This window comes from Rhinoderma darwinii, chromosome 7 (genome assembly GCF_050947455.1).
Source record: "Rhinoderma darwinii isolate aRhiDar2 chromosome 7, aRhiDar2.hap1, whole genome shotgun sequence".
NCBI lineage: Eukaryota > Metazoa > Chordata > Amphibia > Anura > Rhinodermatidae > Rhinoderma > Rhinoderma darwinii.
In genome coordinates, this window is record NC_134693.1 from 126,636,997 (window position 1) to 126,651,845 (window position 14,849).

General features: G+C 41.3%; 2 protein-coding genes across 3 annotated transcripts in view; one reads left to right on the forward strand and one right to left on the reverse strand.

Moving 5' to 3' along the window:
• Positions 1–3,911: 3,911 nt before the first annotated feature.
• The window catches only part of LOC142657373 (cadherin-related family member 3-like), a 44,811-nt gene continuing 33,873 nt past the window's right edge, over positions 3,912–14,849 (reverse strand). Inside the window, exons 12-19 of the mRNA XM_075832396.1 lie at positions 14,001–14,230; positions 9,519–9,690; positions 7,849–8,093; positions 7,060–7,253; positions 6,960–6,979; positions 6,833–6,864; positions 5,070–5,118; positions 3,912–4,230 (exon numbers count right to left, since the gene is read on the reverse strand). Coding sequence (XP_075688511.1) covers positions 4,073–4,230; positions 5,070–5,118; positions 6,833–6,864; positions 6,960–6,979; positions 7,060–7,253; positions 7,849–8,093; positions 9,519–9,690; positions 14,001–14,230 — 1,100 coding nt within the window. The 3' untranslated portion in view covers positions 3,912–4,072. The remainder of the gene's footprint in view (positions 4,231–5,069; positions 5,119–6,832; positions 6,865–6,959; positions 6,980–7,059; positions 7,254–7,848; positions 8,094–9,518; positions 9,691–14,000; positions 14,231–14,849) is intronic.
• Positions 13,206–14,849, forward strand: part of C7H3orf49 (chromosome 7 C3orf49 homolog) — a 50,098-nt gene continuing 48,454 nt past the window's right edge. For both annotated transcript variants that reach the window (XM_075832397.1, XM_075832398.1), the window contains exon 1: positions 13,206–13,358. The gene's annotated coding sequence lies outside the window, so the exon portion shown is untranslated. The remainder of the gene's footprint in view (positions 13,359–14,849) is intronic.

Consider the following 14,849-nt stretch of genomic DNA (forward strand, 5'->3'; position numbering starts at 1 on the left):
CGATGCGTACAATTCCGCTGCGGAGCATAGGCTGCGGAGCGGAATTTGGTGTCCGCAGCATGCTCTGTCTGTTGCGGAGCAGTGGCGGACTGGTTGCGGACTCATGGCGGAATTTCTCCATTGACTTCAATGGAGAGTCAAAATTCCGCAATGAAGTCCGCAGATCTTATGTGTGCTGCGGAGCGTATTGTTTTTACTACCATGACATTTCTTCATTCTGGCTGGACCTATGTATTTCTAGGTCTACAGCCAGACTGAGGAAGTCAATGGGGCTCCCGTAATGACGGGAGCGTTGCTAGGAGACGTCTGTAAATAGTCACTGTCCAGGGTGCTGAAAGAGTTACGCGATCGGCAGTAACTGTTTCTGCACCCGGGACAGTGACTACCGATCACAATATACATGTATCTGTAAAAAAACATATAAGTTCATACTTACCGAGAACTCCCTGCGTCTGTCTCCAGTCCGGCCTCCCAGGATGACGTTTCAGTGTAAGTGACGGCTGCAGCCAATCACAGGCCAAGCACAGGCTGCAGCGGTCACATGGACTGGAGCGTCATCCAGGGAGGTCGGGCCGGATGCCGAAAGAGGGACGCGTCACCAAGACAACGGGCGGTAAGTATGAATTTCTTTGACTTTCACTAGGGAAAGTGCTGTCCCTTCTCTCTATCCTGCACTGAATAGGGAGAAGAGAAGCACTTTTCCTGCAGTCCGCAGCGGCCAGTCCGCATCAATTTTCTGCACATTTTGTGCAGATCCGCTGCAGAATCTGCAACGCAGATTCTGTGCGGCATTGATGCGGACAGTTGCGGAGGAATTCCGCCATGTGTGGTCATGCCCTTAAAGAAGTAAAAATCTGATGGAGTGATAGTAAACGCTCTGCAATCCCATGCTGATTGTAATGCCAAAATAAATATATGAAATATTCTACAAATTTATAGATTGGGTTCACTTGGATTATGTGGCTGTAGAGGTCAGGGACAATGCTAGACTTTCGCCCTGGGCAAGGATTCAGTTTGTTGGCGCTGCCCCAAGATGTTATACATACAAATCCCTGTATGCTGACAAGTATGCATGAATTTGTAGTGGCATAATAATCAGCCTGTCCTGGCATAACTAAACTTTTAAACAACTTTTGACATCTCATAGTGATATGTCAGAAGTTTTGATCATTGGAAATCAGAGCACTGAGACCCCCACGATCACTAAAACAAAGCTGCAGAAGAATTCGGATAAGCGCTGTGCCGCTTAGTTTCTGATCAGCTTTCCTCGGAAAGCCGAGCGAACGGTGTACGGGCTCAATAGAAAGTCTATGGATCACAAACAAACTGGCACAGCACTCATCCAAGCTCTTCTGCCACATCGTTTTAGCAATCGGTGGGGGTCTCAGTGTTCGGATCCCCACAGATCAAAACTTAAAGTTACCCTTTAAATCTTGCTTCTGGTGCCAGTGACGTGGCCCTCAAATTCACACCTAGGGCACATGCCCTGCCAGCACTGCCTTGTACAAGTCTTAGTTGCAAACCCTTAAAGCCTTAAAGGGAACCTATCATCTTGAACATGCAGTGCAATCTGTGGTCAGCTTGTTATAGAGCAGGGGGAGCTCAGCAGGTTTATAAATAATAGTTTCTGAAGAAATTCAGTATAACTTGTAATTTATTCATTTAAACCTCTGCTCATTCTGGGCTTAGGAGTCATGTGGGCGGTGCTACTCAGTGATTGGCAGCCTTGCCTGTATAAGTGTCAATACAGAGAGAGCTGTCAATCAGTGATTAAGACCGCCCACTGGACTCCTAAGCTCAGAATGAGCAGAGGTTTAAATTAATATATTACAAGTTATACTGAATCTTTAGGCACACAATTATATATGAAACAGCTCCCCTGCTTATTTATTAATGATATAGAGGATGGGATTAATAGCACTATTTCTATTTTTGCAGATGACACCAAGCTATGCAATATAGTTCAGACTATGGAAGATGTTTGTGAATTGCAGGCAGATTTAAACAAACTAAGTGTTTGGGCGTCCACTTGGCAGATGAAGTTTAATGTAGATAAATGTAAAGTTATGCATCTGGGTACGAAAAACCTGCATGCATCATATGTCCTAGGGGGAGCTACACTGGGGGAGTCACTTGATGAGAAGGATCTGGGTGTACTTGTAAATCATAAACTCAATAACAGCATGCAGTGTCAATCAGCTGCTTCAAAGGCCAGCAAAATATTGTCGTGTATCAAAAGAGGCATGGACTCGCGGGACAGGGATGTAATATTACCACTTTACAAAGCATTAGTGAGGCCTCATCTAGAATATGCAGTCCAGTTCTGGGCTCCAGTTCATAGAAAGGATGCCCTGGAGTTGGAAAAAATACAAAGAAGAGCAACGAAGCTAATAAGGGGCATGGAGAATCTAAGTTATGAGGAAAGATTAAAAGAACTAAACCTATTTAGCCTTGAAAAGAGACGACTAAGGGGGGACATGATTAATTTATATAAATATATGAATGGCACATACAAAAAATATGGTGAAATCCTGTTCCATGTAAAACCCCCTCAAAAAAGAAGGGGGCACTCCCTCCGTCTGGAGAAAAAAAGGTTCAACCTGCAGAGGCGACAAGCCTTCTTTACTGTGAGAACTGTGAATCTATGGAATAGTCACCGCAGGAGCCGTCACAGCAGGCACAGGAGATGGCTTTAAAAAAGGCTTAGATAATTTCCTAGAACAAAATAATATTAACTGCTATGTGTAGAAATTTTTTACTTCCCCTTTCCCATCCCTTGGTTGAACTTGATGGACATGTGTCTTTTTTCAACCGTACAAACTATGTAACTATATATCATGCTGCCCGCAGATTGCACTGCATGTTCAACATGACAAGTTTCATTTAATACTTTAGGTCATTCATAGAACAATATAGATGGTCAACACAAGATGGGTGCAAGTTCACCTAGTCCAAGGCATTGTGATTGATCTACACCGCGGTATAGTTCTTTGTATGACTAGGCATGCAATCTGTCCACAAAAAGACCAAAGACAAGATGTGTCGGGCCAAACTGCTACTACAAGAGATCAAAATCATTCTTCTCGACAAGATAAGATTAATGTTGTCACTGGGCAATAGCAAGATGTGGTTGGACCTGATTGCTAGTTCAGTAGATCCAGTTACATTTCTCAATGAATGGAATCACCAGTAGGGTCCGTGGCCAAGATCAAAATGTAGTTGAACCACATCACTTTAGAGGTCTAACACAATCTTCTTGACTGACGGCACGACCGTAGTGGTCAATAGAAAGCCAAGATGCAGAGTTCAACGTGATTATGATCATGTCAGAAAACTGTAAAACTACCAAGAGTCATTGTTGGCCCAATTAGTTGCGATCTATCTGAAAAGAAGCATTTGTATTCTTAGAAATTGAACTTGGGTACCATCTATCATGAGAGTGGCGCAATTATTTCTGGTTTCCCAGGCAGTAATGTGGACAGGAGTGGAGTGAATAGGAGATAATGAATGTTGAAGGTTTATTTCATATTTATTAGACTTTGGCTTTCCTAGGATAAGTGTCAGGATGCCGTACCAATGAGCATGAGCAGAGCCGTAGCTAGGCTTTCCTTTAAAGATCCAGTTCATTGCCCTAGTCCTGTCTCTAAATACCCTGGCCAATGCCCTAGCCCTGTTTCTAAATACCCTGGCCAAGGCAGAGTGGCTTGTTGGCACCACCCGTGGCACCCAAGGATATGGACTCACACCCCACCCTCCACCCCTTGGTGATGCCCCTGTAGATAAGGGCTATACTATATTCACAATGTACCGATTGAAGTGAATGGGTAGATTTCAATCCTATGAATATTATTTTAGATAACAAAACAGCTGCCAAGTTACAATCTTTTCTTTCATACGACAAGTCCGTCTTATTACTTTTCTGTTTATTTAATTTCACAATTACTTTGTACAATGAAATTATATAAAGAACATTGCAGAAAATCACATAACAGAGTGGAATCATTTTTCATTAGTCGTTAAGTACAACACATAATCTTCACACTGAAGTTTACTATTCAGGACATGTTCTCCCTCATGTATTCTTGATAGCAGGAGCAATGGGAGGATTAGGAGTTAGGGTTTCAGATACAGTGGAGATATCGGAAAGTTTTATGTTCTCCTCGTTGGTTTGCATGGACTTCCATCTTCTAGCCCCTGACTTGCTGTTATATTCATACGTGTTCCCTGTCACTGACAACAGAGAATAGATTGTCATAGAACTAAGGCAACGATGAAAAGGAACTTTTTAAAGGACACTACTAGGGACTTATCTCCACTCCTACGCTGAACCAAAGATGGGAATTTACCCTTAGTTGACAGTGAAATGTCAGGAAAACATCAGTGGTCCTTGAGCTGGCCTTTTCTACGAAGTAGTGAGCCCCAGGAACAGAAATCTCAGAGCAGTTTTAGGGATCCATCAAGCACTACAGATGTTGGAAGTCCAAGCCCAAGGACTCACCGCTGATGTTATCTTCTGAACTTTCAATACCACTACAATGCATGTCCTCAAAAAGACTTATCGACCACCAGCGGTGTTATAGTCTGATGTATCCATGTTGTATGTCAAAATATTAAAAAAATTGACAATCTTTCATTAAATTAAAGGGGTTGTCCAGAATCAGAAAATATGGCTCCTATCTTCCAAAAACTGCACCACACCTGTCTACAGGTTGTGTGTGGTATTGCAGCTCAGCACCAGATACAACTCATGGACATGTGAGGCCTCAGTGGTCGCGTGCTATAGTCCTGGCATCATGGCTCCCATTGCTGACTGGTGCCAGGAATACAACATTTAACAGCTAAAGCTTTTGATTGGTTGCAGCGGTCACATGCTGGCCAGTTGTAAACAAAGACCGGAAGACCCGCCATCGGTGATAAATCACCGGGGGAAAGGAGAGTTTTGTACGGATTCTTTCTTTGTTTTATAATATTTGCAGCTGTTTATAAGAAATGTTTACAAGTTGGAAACCCCTTTTAACTACCATGATGCTATATATCAAATTACATGTAACAGTAAGAGCACAATTCACCTGGATCCACAGCCTCCCCATCAAAGACTGTTTCAAAGGTAGTTGTTTCCTAAAAGTAACAAGAAAAAGAAAGAAGACACAAGTTAATAAATACAATGATGAGTACACAATATGAGAATATAAGGTTCTGAGGATAGGAAGTGTCAAAGCCCCCATGTACCAATTTGGTCCCCCACTAGTAATAGCGCAGTCTGCAGAGAAATGTTAATCTGTTGAGTAAGAACAATATTTAAAGTGCCACTGCCAATGAGATAGTGACATACGAAAGATGTCCATGAAGGGTTAAAACAGTGGTTGCAGACCAGGTAAATGTTAAGCAGGACTGGTCTTCATCTTGGTCTTATGTAATACAAACTCTGTTATCTATTGTTGCCTTCTTATAAGAGTAAAGGCCCTATTACACCGGGAGACACCGTTGATCTGCGCTCGTTTGCTCCTATCACAAGGAGCTATGGATGGGGACGGGCGGTCGTTATTATCATGTCGGCAGCGTGTCTCCATGTTTACACAGGGAGATGTGCTGCCGACAACGATAATACTTTACTTTTTCAAAACGATACGACCAGCAGATCAACGAGCGTTTGCTTGTTCATCTGCTGATCGCTGCCCTGTTTACACAGGCTAATTATCGGCAACGAGCGTTCTTTGAACGATCGTTTGCCCGATATTTGCCCAGCGTAAAACCCCCTTAAGGGTCCTCTAACACGGCTCAACATGGGCCGTGTTAACGAGCGCTTATCAGCAAGACAACTTGTTGATCGGCGCACAATTGCTCCTATCACAAGGAGCTATGATCAGTAATGTATTGGGTCAAGCGATCATTACTATGATCGCTCGTCCCCATACATTTCTATTATGTCGGCAGCACGTCTCCCTGTTTACACCGGGAGATGTGCTGCCAACAACTATAATGGTTCTTGCAAAATTAACAATAAAATTAGCTGATGAACGAGCATTTGCTCGTTCATCGGCTGATCGTTGCCCTGTTTACACAGGGCATTGATCAGAAACGAGCATTCATATGAACACTTGTTTGCCCGATAATTGGCCTGAGTAAAAGGGCCTTAAATGAGTAGATGACAACAACAACCATACCAAGTAATTAAAGCCACCTATAACAATGTCACCTTTAGGGTATGTTCACACGGCAGCCTCCGTTACGCCTGAAATTACGGAGCTGTTTTCAGGAGAAAACAGCTCCGGAATTTCAGCCGTAATAGCATGTGCAGGCGCTTTTCGCTGCGTCCATTACGGACGTAATTGGAGCTGTTTTTCCATGGAGTCAATGGAAAACGGCTCCAATTACATCTCAAGAAGTGACAGGTACTTCTTTGACGCGGGCGTCTTTTTTACGCGCCATCTTTTGACAGCGTCGGCACAGTACATCGTAAAGCCCATTCAAATGAATGGGCAGATGTTTGCTGCCGCTTTGGAGCCATATTTTCGGACGTAATTCGGGGCTAAAACGCCCGAATTACGTCCGTAAATAGGGTGTATGAACCCAGCCTTAAAGTATTTCACCTCCTGTATTACTAATGCTATTCAAGCCAATCCTCCAATCGTAAAAACAAAAAAAGATATACACTCACAAGTCTATAGGAGCTTGGAAGAGCTCACGCACTGCCTAAGAACATACGTGCCTCTATGTCAACAGTTTGTAATGTGTGATGAAATAGCTGTGTTACCTTTACATGTGTGACTGTGCCAAATATATATATATGCCGAATAATAAAACCACAAAGGTATAAAATATGACAACTTACTGTTATAACTTCCACCTTCTCTTTTTTCGTTCCTAATTATTGTAAGAAAGAGAGAGAAAAGAAATCTTAAAATAGACTAGAAGATGTTCAATACATAAAACTGAATCATAGAGGGACAGCCACTTACCTTCTCTGTAAGTCTTGACTCTGTCAGGGTTAAACATAGAAAAGTTGCTTGTTACTCCAGTTACTGATTCACGCAGAACGCACATGAATAATCCTCTTACCTCTTTTTGTAAACTTTGTTTCTTGCCTTTTGGCACAGGTTCTTTATGTTGCCATATTTCCATATGAGATGACATGCCCATGCCAGAAGAGCAGCTAGGAACAAAGCCATGAGGGTCAAAATAAAGGGCACATACCAGGCAGAGGGGTCATATGTATTGACATCCTTGTTTACTATTGTTAGCCCTTTTCTTTTCTGTACATAAAAAAAGGCAAAGATCTAAGTAGTGTCCCATATCTGTCCAAACAATAAAACTTACACATGCTCATGAATGTTCCTTTTCTATTAGTCTACACAGTATTTAAATTTTTAGAGCAGCAGTTTGTGCTTCAGAGCTGATCTTCCTACTTCTTGGATACAGGAAGTTACAGAAATAGTCAGCATTTAGGGCACTGAGTCGTCTAGTCACCCAGTAACCCACCTGCATACAAACATCGAGATAGATTCTACCCTGATTTTACAGCCCCCTATCCCCCTTTGCTTTCTATTTCGGTCAATTGTTACTCCCACTGAAACACTTCCATTAGCCAACTCCAACTCCCCCATAGACATGCACGCTCGGGTCAGCCAATGCGAAGAGGGGGATAAACTACTGCCAGACATCTGTGGCAGCGCTTATCTCCGGAGGGAACAAAGGACAGGTATGTGGAAATCCAACTTAAGGATTCTTCTTTCCCCAATGACAGTCGTGACAGTAGAGGTCCCCCATACACATTAGATTGTCTTTTATCCAAGGTATATGGCCAGCGTTAAATTAAACAAGTAACTAGGGGTCTCCTATGACACTTACATAGAAGTCAGTGGTGGGTGGAGCTGGCGTATTTGTTCGGACCACACTTAACGTTATCATTGTAGTCCCCGTTCTTGGCTGTTGAACACGACCAGTCTTTACATTGTCATCAATTATGTGGACCACTAGGTTGTATCTCTGCTGCCTGTCTGCGCCATTGTCAAAATCAAAAGGCGTTTTCACAATAAGTTTAGGATTGTGAGAGCCGTGGGTGGGATCAAAAGAAAAGTGATTATTAATGTTTCCTGGGGAAAAAAACGGAATAAGTAATATTAAGATATTGCCCATTCTTGCTGAATAATTTGTTTTATTTTCCAGAATAACAGATCTATACAGGCTTTTCAGTGGTAAATAAATCCCAGTTATTAGGTATTTACAGAAAGTGTCATTAATTTTACAAAAGGCATTTATACAAGATGTGGATTTCAGAGGTCAGAAAGGTTGTAATTAAATATTAGCATGAAAAAATCTGTCATAGCCCGGATTTCCTTCATCAGGGCAAAGTTCCTGCTTACTGCCCCAGCCTTCAATATTGCGATGTTCTTACATGCACATAAAAAAGTTTTTTCTCCTTTAATTTTTATTTTTTTTAAATTGAAAGGGAGTCTGGACTTGCAGATCTTGGGGCACCGCTGATTTCCAGAATTGAAGGATTCTATAGAGAGCTGAAACCCCTTTGGTACTTCTCAGAGATTTCTGTTACTGGTTTTCCGACAACCTGCTAAGCAAAAATCATTGATATGAATGCTCCTTTGCTTAGAGTGTTTTGTCAGATTTCTAGTAACAGAAATATCTTATCAATACCAAAGTGGTTTAAGATCCATTTTGTTCTGAAAATCATTAGTGTCTTGTGATCAAATACTTCACATCTATGACATATCAGGTTTTCCCCATCAAGTGTTCTTTGAAGGGATTAGAAAAAACATGATGGCTTTGTTTTGAAAAAACAGCACCACACCTGTCCATGATTAGTATCTAGTATTGTAGTTCCGTTCTATTAAAGTAAATAGGGCTGAACTGCAATACCACATATAACCTGTGGTCAAGTGTGGCGCTATTTTTTAAAAAGAGAAGCTATGTTTTTTCAATTCTGTACAACCATTTAAGTTAGCAGATTTTAAGACGGTATAAGTACCAGGGTAGTAGGCATAATAGCTGTTATGGGGCCAAACAGCGGAGGCCTTTTTGTACTATTCAAGAACTTTATAGGTGAGGACTGTGATCACTGAGAATCTGGAAAAGGGAAGGAATCTTGATAATATAGCATGGGAAGAAGTAATACAAAACTAATGGGAACAAATGCAGCATCTGTAACAGGCCCCCCCCCCCCCCACCTTCTAAGCGCCCTTTATAATACTGGTGACTTGTTATGTGGCCATAATAGTCATAGCTTGGACCTCACTTGCTGCGGATGTTGGTTATAAAAAGCGAGGGGCCCATTCCAAGTCTAGCTATGGGGCCCTATGTTATTGTGCATTAAATCAGAGCAGTTTTCTTTTAGCACCATAGACTATACTAGACTAGATTATTGCGATGACCATGATGTTTAGTGTGTTGTGGTTGTGTACGAACAGCTTTACATATATGTGGGCGTTTCTTGACTTTTGAGGCAGCCATGGATGACAGTGAAATTACAATCACATGTAGGGAATTGTGCACTTTGTTTTCACCTGAAGCAATTTCAAATCGCATGTCTGTGTTTTCGGAGTCTCTGTCTTTGCAGTTGAGCCTGAAGTTGTTGATGTTGATCCCTGCGGTGATGTTGTCATAGATGATGGCGGTGTACCGGGATGGTCTACACACAGGGGCCTCGTCATTCTCTTCTATTATATTAATGGTGACCTTGCAGAAACAGCAAATGGATAAAACAATGAAAATATTCATAAGAACATCAGTTACACACGGGGTTTCTGCCTTAAATCACTGCAGCTGTTTCTTATTTATTTTTGTTTCTGGGAAAGCTCGGTGACAACCAAAATAGCTACCATTTTTGTTTCCGCAGGACTTGTTACCAAGTTTTCGCACGTTCCTGCATGACAAATTGCCTAGCTACTCATTAACACATCCTTACCTTACAAATCACTGCATAATTAGGGGGATTGGCCAATCAGGAGTCTGGAAAGCTTAGTGTCAGCTGGGAGCTGTAAAGGTAGCCATATTGGTTATTACCCGATCACCCAGGAGGTGGTAACCCAAGAACTGAAATTTACTAATTAATATTACTATTTAAATAATGTATTAAATTGAATTGCCACCATCGAACATCATTCATTCCGATGCCCATTAGTAACCTAAAGGGTAACTACACTTTCACAAACTTTTGATACGTCATAGAGAAATATGTTGGCGCTATATAAATAAAGATTATTATTAAATATGAAAAGTATTGATCAATCAGGGTCCGGGTGTTGAGATACCGTAATTACTGAAACAAAAAGGCAGAAGTGCTCAGCCGAGCTCTCTCGGGTGTGATGATCTCTCCTCCTTAGCTAAAAACTGGCTCATAGATGTTCTATGTGAACCCGTCATCAGCCTAAGGCCCTGTTCACATCACGTTTGTGATGCCTATTCAGCATCTAGAGTTCCCGACGTACATGCAAAACATTATATTTCATTAGTCCAACGGAGGTCCAAAGAGTGTCCTTTTGGCCTCCGTTCGTTCACCACTTTATTTTCAAGAGTGGAATAGCATAGTAGACTATGCTATACCATCCTGCCGGACTCCGCAGAAATACATATCTTGCACTGTATAGGTTTTTTTTTAACACGGTTGTCCTATGGGTGACATATGCCACTGTATAGCATACTTCACAGAATCTGTTTAACAAATACGTCCTGTGGCTTTTCTAATAGCCTTTTTTGGCGTATCCGTTAAAGGGATACTGTTATAGTCTATGGGTGACAGATCCGTTAAATGGATGCCTTATAGTGGTATCTGTCACCCATACCCATAGACTATGATGAAATCGACATGAACTCTTATGACCCCAGTTCACAACGTATCCGTTTAACAAACACCATTATAGTCTTTGGGGATGTCACTGTTAAGCATCCGTCACAGCCTATGTTTAATGTATACGTCAGGAGCTTTTTCTCAATGTATACACTAAATGTAGGCATAAGATGTAATGTGAACAACAAGGAGAGCCGATCACAGCCCAAGGTGCAGAGAGCTGGCTGAGCATGATGGTGGGGGTCTCAGCACCAGGAGCTCCACAGATCAAAACTTTTGATATGTCTCCATGACACTTTTTGCCAACTGGGCGTTGTGAAGAGAAGTGTATGTCGCTGACTAATCAGTGACTAATCAGCGTCATATACTTCTCATTGTTCCAGCCCAGCTTCTTTCACTGCACAATCACACTGGGCTGAAACAATGAGAAGTGTATGACGCTGATTGGTCACTGTTTGGTCAGCGACATACACTTCTCTTCACAACGCCCAGTTGGTAAAAAGTAAAAACACGCCCAGTTGTCTATTAAGAAACTAATTAGCATAAAGCTAAAATTGTTCATAACTTTGTCAAAAATGATCATTTTTCAAAATAAAAATCACTGTTATCTACATTACAGCGCCGATCAGATTATGTACGAGATAGGGCACTTATAATTTGGTGACAGAGCCTCTTTAATGCATACATTTCATACATTTAACTCAATGATAAAGGAGTATGCAGTAAACTCCTAAGCTCCCCCTAGTGGTGGCTGCAGGCCGACAGAATTTTATCATTTAAATCTAAGTCTATGCAGGAGACTATGAGTTCTTTATTCGAAAAACAGAGATCTGATCGCTATTAAGATGTATCAAGAAATTAATCAGCACAATATTTTGGACCTAATAATTACGTGTTAAAAAGTGGACATTTACATTAAACTTTTTGTAAAATTTTTCTACCGAAGGACACATGTTATTTACTATTCAGCCAAATGGAAAAAAAGGAGACTATGTGCACAGTTTGCTCTGTTTGGGCTTTTCGTCCAGTGGATATCCTGAGTGACAAGTAATCACATTTGCAGCTCTGCACCATTAAATATGGCTCCTACACATGCAACATCCTCCGTGCCTACAGAATGATTCATGAGGCAGCGCTCGGTGCTGAACTAACAGATGAAAAATAACTTACTGCCAAGACGGGAGATCTATAAATCGAAATTCAAACTGCAATTACTACCCGGGAGCCATCGTCATAGCAACAGCAGGAAAATATCGCATTAGTGGTGAGAGTAACGTATAATAACAAATGCTGGTAGTAGCGATGTATTATGTAACATGGGGTTACTGAGAAATTCTAAACCTCTATATAATGAAGTCTCTGGCCGTGTATCTGATTTGCCTAATGTGTAGGACATATAACTATGGTCTCCAACTATTGACCCTCTGCTATGAAAATGCTGAACATGGTGCTCTGATTTAAATGTAATTTTATATTTATATTATTGAACTGCATAAATAGCAATAATGTATAATTAAAATGTAGAGTAAACTGACACTTAAGCATTAATAGCAAACCGTAATGTTGATTTCCTTTTCAAAATTAAAGCGCCTGCCCACCTGGGATAATCCCTTCTTGTGAGAAGACTCTTCCATAGATAAAGTGATCACATGATGTCTCAATACTGGAACCCCAGCGATCAGCTGTAATCTGTAGGGGGCCCTGGTAACAAGTGGTCAATATCTCTGCAGCACCACCGCAGGGGAAAGTAAGAATTACAATGTGTCCATTGAAATCAATGGGCTGTGCACAAACATATTGGGTCCTCCAGACCAAGAGACCCTCTTTGTAGCCTCTCTCTACTTTGGCTAATAGATGAGGGTCCTTAAAGTGAACCCTCCCCTCTATTAACTCTAAATTCTCTTTTAAGGTATTTGAAAATGTTTTTTCTAAACCAGACAACCCCTTTAGGAGAACTATGTCTGAAATATATGTCATTAGGCATTAGTGCAGCATTTCTTCTGTACAAAGCACCAGTACTAATCATAACTGCAGTATATTTCTCAAAATTTGTGTGCCACTTTTTCCCTCTAGTCGCTAGCCCCTTTATGTTCTTATATGGTTCCTATTGACCTGAATAAGAAATGTTGTGAATTAAACTATAGCTCAGACTCGACCAATAAAATAAATGGTTAACCATTACCTATTGAATTTACATGCAGCATTACTGAGCAGGGTAAATGTTGCTTCATTTTAGATTTTAACGAAAAGAGCAAGTAAACTTCAAAGGGGTTATCTGGAACTTTTCACAATCAGGAGCAGGGCAGGGGATGGCATAACATAATAAAGTAGCAAATACTCACCCCTTGAAGTGACCGCCGCTACAGCGATGAGGTCCAATTCTCTGCTGGTCACATGCCATTCATCGGTCACGTGGCGCTGAAGCCAATCTCTGGAATCAGCTGTCACGTATGGCACCAGTGGCACATGACCGATAAACAGTACGCAATGAAGATTCCAGGAATGGAATGTCGGAGAACGGGACTTCATCGCTGGAGAAGGGGGTGCACTTAAGGAGGTTAGTAATCCCCTGCTCTGTTTCTTATTGTGAAGACTCCCGGATAAGACGCTTTTCAACCATTTGATTGTCAGTGTTGCGTTCGTGTGTAGTTAGGTGTAGTTTTGGCAATTTTGTCACAATTTTGTCCCAACCAACTTAAATCACCCACAGGAAGGTTACATGATCGTTCAAACGCCATTTTTTATTGATTTTACAGCCAAGAGATTATTTTTTTTAGCATTTCTTTAGCGATCGATCACTGAAAAACGGACTGCACATAAATGTCATCCGTGTGCTGTCTGTTTTTTTCACGCACCCCTAGCCTTCAATAGGCAAGTCTGGTCCGCAAAAACGGACCAAAATAGGGCGTTTTGTGAGTTTCTCACAATGGACACTGTTTAAATAAGGCTTTATCACTGGTTACAGATTGTAACAACAGCCATATTGTAGCAACTATGCACTTAACATTCTGTCAAATAGTCACCCAGGACTCACAGAAAACAACAGCCCCTGCTCTTTCCCACTATTTCTGTCTTCTCTCTATTGCTCATCTTGTTAGGTTTGCCATCTGACTCAATACAAAGCCAGGTGAGTGCCATCTTGTGAATGCGGATATCGGTTCACAAGTTCATATATCAACCACACAAACACATTACTTACTGTTACAAGAGCAATTCGAGGAGTGACAGGGTCACAGTCCGTGGCCTCAATAACCAGCGTGTATGTCTCTTTAACTTCAAAATCCAGCTGAGTCACAAGTTGTATGATTCCGGATGTCGGGCTTATCCAAAATCTATTAATAACGTCAGTGTTGCCTTCTCGTATATTATAAGTTATGCAGTTTGGGAGATCTTTGTCTGTAGCGGTCACCTGACCCACTATGGTGCCGGCTGTGAAAAGCAGAATAGCATTGACTTAGTTTATAAGATATCTCAATCATGTACAGCAACACTATGACAATATATTTTCAGTTTACTAATTTATGCAACATTCTGATGCGCCAGGGGCCACACTAAAACTTGCAATGCCCACCCACGAGGGTCACACTAAAAAAAGTTAATGGAATGATATGTGCACACAGCGTTTTTTGCCAAGCAGAAAAAATCTGCCTCAAAATTCTTTCCAGATACTTGAGACTTATTTAGAAATGCAAGCGTATCTTTACTCTCTTTTTACACTTTTTTTAAGCAATTTTTTTTTTATTTAGCAAATGCAAAAATTGCGTTTTGGTCAAAAGCCATGTAAAAAAAAAACGCTCCAAATGGATAGCGCCTTTTCTTTAAGCCTCCAATTGATTTAAATGGAGGTTCAGAGGTGGTAACCACTCCGAGATAGGGCATGATCCTTTTTTTTCCGCGAGTGGTCAAAATCCAATCTAGAAAAAAAACGCCTCTACCTCCCATTGAAATCAATGTAGGGAGATTTGGGGTGTTTTTTGCCTCTGATTCCGACATGCCATGGAAACAGGGCCTAAATGTTATAGGAGCAATGAAGTTGTGTATGATTAAG